The sequence below is a fragment of the Pyrgilauda ruficollis genome, unplaced genomic scaffold (genome assembly GCF_017590135.1).
Source record: "Pyrgilauda ruficollis isolate IOZ18807 unplaced genomic scaffold, ASM1759013v1 scaffold113, whole genome shotgun sequence".
Classification (NCBI taxonomy): domain Eukaryota; kingdom Metazoa; phylum Chordata; class Aves; order Passeriformes; family Passeridae; genus Pyrgilauda; species Pyrgilauda ruficollis.
In genome coordinates this window covers 93,187-99,186 of record NW_024509544.1, presented here as the reverse complement: position 1 = coordinate 99,186, position 6,000 = coordinate 93,187, and the positions used below count along the sequence as shown (strand labels likewise).

The following is a 6,000-nucleotide window of genomic DNA, read 5'->3' as shown; positions in this document are numbered from 1 at the left end:
ATTCCTCAAAATCTCCCTGAGATATTATTATTATCCTAAATATCTCCCTGAGGGTCCCTCAAGCGCACACCCTTAGCCAAAGGACACAATTCCTAAATATCTCCCTGCAGAGGCTGCTGAAGGACTGGAGGAGCATACCCCAGCCAAAGGACACAATTCCTGCTCCCATTCTTCAATTTCTCCCTGCAGTCTGCTGAGGGACTGGGACACAATTCCTGCTCCCATTCCTCAATTTCTCCCTGCAGTCTGCTGAGGGACTGGGACACAATTCCTGCTCCCATTCCTCAATTTCTCCCTGCAGAGTCTGCTGAGAGACTGGGACAAAATTCCTGCTCACAATTCCTCAATATCTCCCTGCAGAAGCTGCTGAGGGTCTGGAGGAGTACACTCCAGCCAAAGGACACAATTCCTGCTCACAATTCCTCAATATCTCCCTGCAGAAGCTGCTGAGCTGCAGTCCAGACCTGACTCCTGCCCAGGCCAGCTCCCATCAATAGTGAATAAAAGGCTCTGGTCCCACCGAGCCCGTGCCAGCAGAGACTCTCCAGAGCTGAATCAACATTTGCCTCAGCAGGGGATTTTCAGCTGCTCTATTTAAATGCTGAATTTTCTTTTTCATTTCGATGCTTAACTCATAAAAACTGTATTTATTTGGGTTGGGTGCCGATGCCTGCAAGCACAGCTGCTCACCAGCTCTCTCTGCTTGCTATGTAAATGCATGAGAAGAGGATTTAAAAGCCTTTTCCAACCTGCCCAGCGCTGGGATTTGGGTTTTCTTCCTCTTCCTGCAGTGCTGATGCACCCAGGGTGCCCCAAAGCCCTGCACCATCCCAAAGCAGAGCTGTGTAAAAAGGTCTCATTCCCTGCTTTGTAGAGAACTCTGGAGATGGGAAACCTGCTCCTAAAGAGTGCAGGGGCAGAAAAAAAAACCCAGGGGGGCTGTAGGGGCAGAAATAAACTCAGGGTGGGCAGAAATAAACTCAGGGTGGGCAGAAATAAACCCAGGGTGGGTATAAAGGCAGAAATAAATCCAGGGGGGGCTGTAGGGGCAGAAATAAACTCAGGGTGGGTATAAGGGCAGAAATAAATCCAGGGGGGCTGTAGGGGCAGAAATAAACTCAGGGTAGCAGAAATAAACCCAGAGGGGCTGTAGGGGCAGAAATAAATCCAGGGTGGGCAGAAATAAACCCAGGGTGGGTATAAGGGCAGAGATAAATCCAGGGGGGCTGTAGGGGCAGAAATAAACTCAGAATGGGCAAAAATAAACTGGGGGGGTGCCTGTAGGGACAGAAATAAACCCATGGTGTCATGCAGAGAGGCTGAGGGCAGCTGATCTGGACCTGCCCAGGAAAAGCAGCAGCTTCAGGAGTAGAGCCAGGTGCTCCAGGATGTGGTACCTGGGGTTATCACTTATAGGCAGGTGCCTGTCCCTGGATCCACGATGGTTTCAGCATTCCCAGACTGTTTGAAAGGGTAAAACAAGAGTAAAACCTCAGCCACTGTGTTCTCTCCATTGCTGCTGCCACAGGAGGATTTGGTGTTCCCAAAGCCAGGGACACCCACGGAGTTCCAGGCCCCAGAGCGGGACTTTGGCTCCATCAAATCCTCAGGAAGGGGCTGCAGGCTCGGGGAGCTGCTCCTTGGTCAGGTGTGGCCAGCAGGAGCAGCTGGGATGTGCTGCTGAGGGAGCCAGGGCTTGCCCAGCCGGGTCTGAAGCAGCCCTGGGAGAACTGAATTGGAATTTTGCTGCTCCCTGTCTGTAATGCCTGGATTTTGCTCTCACTGCTGTGTTCCTCAGCTTAAAGACCGTGTCCCACACTGAGCTGTGTGAGCAGGGCAGCCCCAGAATTTCCCCAGTGCTGAGAAATTCATTTACACAAGCTGGGTTTTGAGCCGTTTTCACTTCAGACACGCTCAAACCGTGGATCCAGCCCTTTAATCCATATTCCCCTAACTGGTTTTATGCTTGTTTTGTGCAGAAATGAACACGTGTAAAAGCAAACTTAATCTGGGTATTCCCATTGCTGCTGTCTCCTTCTGGAGCAGATGGCAGGAACAGACACTGCTCCCCACAAAACTTCATTTGCAGGAATTCTGCTCCAGGGAGCTCTGATTGGGATTTCCGTGCTGTCCCACACCACAGATAAATAATTAAGTAATGGGATTAACAAAGAGGGGCACCACTGGCCCCAAATAAGCAAACTCCAACAGCATTCCTGGAGTTCTGCACCTGGATAACCAAACTCCCAGTAGCATTAGCATTCCTGAAGTTCTGCACCTGGAATAACCCAACTCTGACAGCATTCCTGGAGTTCTGCACTGGAATAACCAAACTCTGACAGCATTCCTGAAGTTCTGCACTGGAATAACCAAACTCTGACAGCATTCCTGAAGCTCTGCACTGGAATAACCAAACTCTGACAGCATTCCTGAAGTTCTGCACCTGGAATAACCAAACTCCAGCAGCATTCCTGAAGCTCTGCACTGGAATAACCAAACTCTGACAGCATTCCTGAAGTTCTGCACTGGAATAACCAAACTCTGACAGCATTCCTGAAGTTCTGCACTGGAATAACCAAATTCTGACAGCATTCCTGAAGCTCTGCACTGGAATAACCAAACGCTCCCCCAGGGAGGGGCTCTGGCACTAAGCAGGGGTGGGCTGGAGCCTCCTCCCCGCTTGTTTCCAGTTCTCTTAGGTTGAACAAACACCGACAATGCCCCAGTCAGCACCCACTCTGCATCTCACAAAACACCAGACGAGCTCCTTTGTCCCCGGTTATTTCCAGCCTTACGTTTCCATCCAGGGCCGCATCCAAACTCTAATGAAATCAATTCTTGGATCAGAACCAGGGATTCGCTGCCAGCGAGGGGGTTTGAAACCCTCAGCGCCGCTCAGCACCCACAGAACAATCGCTGAGGGAGCCTTTGTGGCTGAGATATTCCCCAGTGTTAATCAGGGCAGGCTGTGCTTTAACTCTGAATAAAGCTGAGTTTATCCCCCCAGCCCAGAGCCAGGCTTGCTCTAACGGGTTTAACCCACTTTCTAAAGACACTGAATTATTTCCAGCAGACTCTTTACCTCGATGAGCCCAGAATTAGCCCAAACCTTTATGGGACATTTTATTGGCCAAAGCAAATGTGACCTGGTGAGATTTACCAGCTTTATTAGCAGCAATAACAATTTTACTGTCAACAGCAGTAAATCAGGGTTCGTTGGGAACTCCACCACTTTTATCTGGAGCAAGCAATTAAAATGTCAGGTTTTCATTGGACATAATTCCTACCTTCCACAGAAGACAGACTCCCTGTGTAAGTGGGGAATGTAAAGCTGCCAGTTCAAAGAAATCTAAAATTCTCAGTAAAATTCAGTGAGACCAAGGGTGTTTGGGGAGCCACACCTGTGGAGGTTTATTTTGTCTACAAACCAGATCCATTTTCCAGAGCACACATTCAGCAATCCTGGCAATTCCCTGCAATGCAACACCCATTCTCCTGGTAAGGAGTGAAAATACCAGAGAGCTGAGGAGAAGGTGGGAGCACTGACAATAAAGCACACCAGAAACCTGAACATAAACCCAGGCACTCACTGAGCCCATCTCTGCCTCATTTTCCTCTCCTTTAGCACTTCTGCCTCACTGATGGTGCCTCTGCATTTCTCCTCATTTTCCAGGGACATCTGCTCCAATCCCTTCTCATTAACTAAAAGCACACATTTCTCTGGGGTTTATTTTCCTTTTCTTCCTTCGGTTATTACCAACCCCAGCCACTCTGGGGATAAGGGGCAAAACCAACTCCTGAGTGATCCAAGTTCTCTCATTCCCCAGAAGGTGCTGCAGAGAACTGCAGGGTGCAATTAAAAATTCAACGTTTCCTTGGGTTTTAAAGCCCCTGCAGCAGATTTTTCAACACGACCCACTCGAACCTCTCCCTCCAAGAGCAGCCTGGTTATTGCCATTTTAAGGCATCCCTGTGGTTTTCCTGTTAAGATCCAGCTCTCATCGCAAAAAGCCTGTTTAAAGCAAAGCCAAACCCCACCAAATTAATACTTGCAGCAGATTTTCTCTCCCCAGCAACCATTTATCACAATATTTTTAGGTTTGCCTTTTACTTTGTCTTGTTTTTCGAGGAGAAAAGTAATTCTTGGGAAAATGTGCAACAATCTGCTTTCACTTTGAAAGCACAGGACTTGAAAATTGTCTGAAAACCAGGATTTTTCAGCAAACAGTCCAGAATTTGGATAAAAAGCCACACTTCTATAAACCTAGCAAATCAAAATAGGACACTTGAAGCGTTCTGGGGGAGAAGAGCACCAGGACCGACACCACACAGGAGCTGAGCCCTGTGCTTCCCCCGTCCCAAAGGTCCCAAAGCTTTTTCTTGTGCCCCTGTGCCCACCCCAAACCTCACCTCGGCCGCGGGGACGCCCTCGGGGGGCCGGCAGTGCAGGACAATCATCCCCTCGATGGGAACCTCCTTGCCCTGGGGGTCTTGCTCGAAGTTCTTCCGTAGATCTGCAGGGTTGGAGGAAAGAATTCATCATGATGGTGCAAGGATTCACCAGGACTGGCATTCCTTGGATGTAAGAATTCACCAGGACTGGCATTTCTTGGATTCAAAGATTCACCAGGACTGCTATTCCTTGGATGTAAGAATTCACCAGGATTGGCATTCCTTGGATGCAAAGGTTCACCAGGACTGGCACTCCTTGGATTTAAGGGTTCACCAGGACTGGCATTCCTTGGATATAAGAATTCACCAGGATTGGCATTCCTTGGATGCAAGGGTTCACCAGGGCTGGCATTTCTTGGATTCAAGGATTCACCAGGACTGGCATTTCTTGGATTCAAGAATTCGCCAGGATTGGCATTCCTTGGATTCAAGGGTTCGCCAGGACTGGCATTCCTTGGATTCAAGGGTTCGCCAGGACTGGCATTCCTTGGATTCAAGGGTTCACCAGGACTGGCATTCCTGCCCCAAAGCCCCAGGGGGCTGCAGGGTGGGTGCCCCTGGTACTCCCAGAGCTCCAGGCCAGCCCCATCCCTGGATCCCATCACCTTCAGCTGTGTTCCCATTTCTCCCCTCTCCAAACCCACCTGTGTTTGACACAAGCAAGGCCAGAACCCCCAAGCCCCGGGTTCCAGCCCTGCACCCCATCTCCAGAACCTTCCCACAATTCAGAATTCCGTGCAGGAGCAGCGTGGAATCCCCAGGGTGCTGTGGGTGAATTCAGTGGGCTGGAATTGAATTGGATCCAGCCTGCTGGGCCATGCCCTGCTCAGAGCAGTGTCTGACACCCTGATCTGTGCAGATCTCACCCTGAGAACTGCAGGGGGAAGGAGAAAGGGGCTGGGAGCAATTCAGAGAATCCCAGAATGAGCCAGCTCAGAAAAGAGCTTTGCGATCATCAAGTCCAACCTGTGACCCAATTCCACACTGGGGACAAACTGCTCCACCCCAGACACCGCTGCCCAGGTGATCTTTGAGGTTTAGGAATGTCTCAGAGCTGCTGCAGCACCTGGGGGTGTCTGGGCAGACAGAACAGACACAAAGGGAGCCCTGATCCAGCTGGGATCCCAGACACGCCCAGGAATGCCTGGAGCTCCCTGGCTGTGGGAGCAAAGCAAACCCTCAGGGATGTGATTCCTGCTGGGGGATGTTCCTTTAGGAGCTCTCGTTGTGTTCCCAGTGTCTCAGGCTCCACGGTGGGGATTTACTGACTTCATTCCCTGCCTTGCTCACGGCTGATGAAATACGGCCCTGGCACTGCGTTTTCCAAAATGCATTCAGAATTATCTGAGCAAGCTGCTGCCTGCAGAAAGATGCTCACAGTGCCTGCATGCTCCTTTCCATGATTCTTTGTTAATGTTGATTTTTCTCCCCTCAGACAACCAATTTCTTTTCCAGTGCTCTCTTTAAGAAGGCATTCATTAACAGCCGGGCTGCGCTTGTGCCTACAAATGCCTTTATTAGGGTGAAAAATGGAGCAGGATCCCTTTG

General features: G+C 50.0%; 1 protein-coding gene across 1 annotated transcript in view; it reads right to left on the bottom strand.

Moving 5' to 3' along the window:
- The window catches only part of UNC5D (unc-5 netrin receptor D), an 88,936-nt gene that overhangs the window by 37,950 nt on the left and 44,986 nt on the right, over positions 1 to 6,000 (bottom strand). Inside the window, exon 4 of the mRNA XM_041479666.1 lies at positions 4,411 to 4,514. Within this exon, the coding sequence (XP_041335600.1) occupies positions 4,411 to 4,514 (104 nt within the window). The remainder of the gene's footprint in view (positions 1 to 4,410; positions 4,515 to 6,000) is intronic.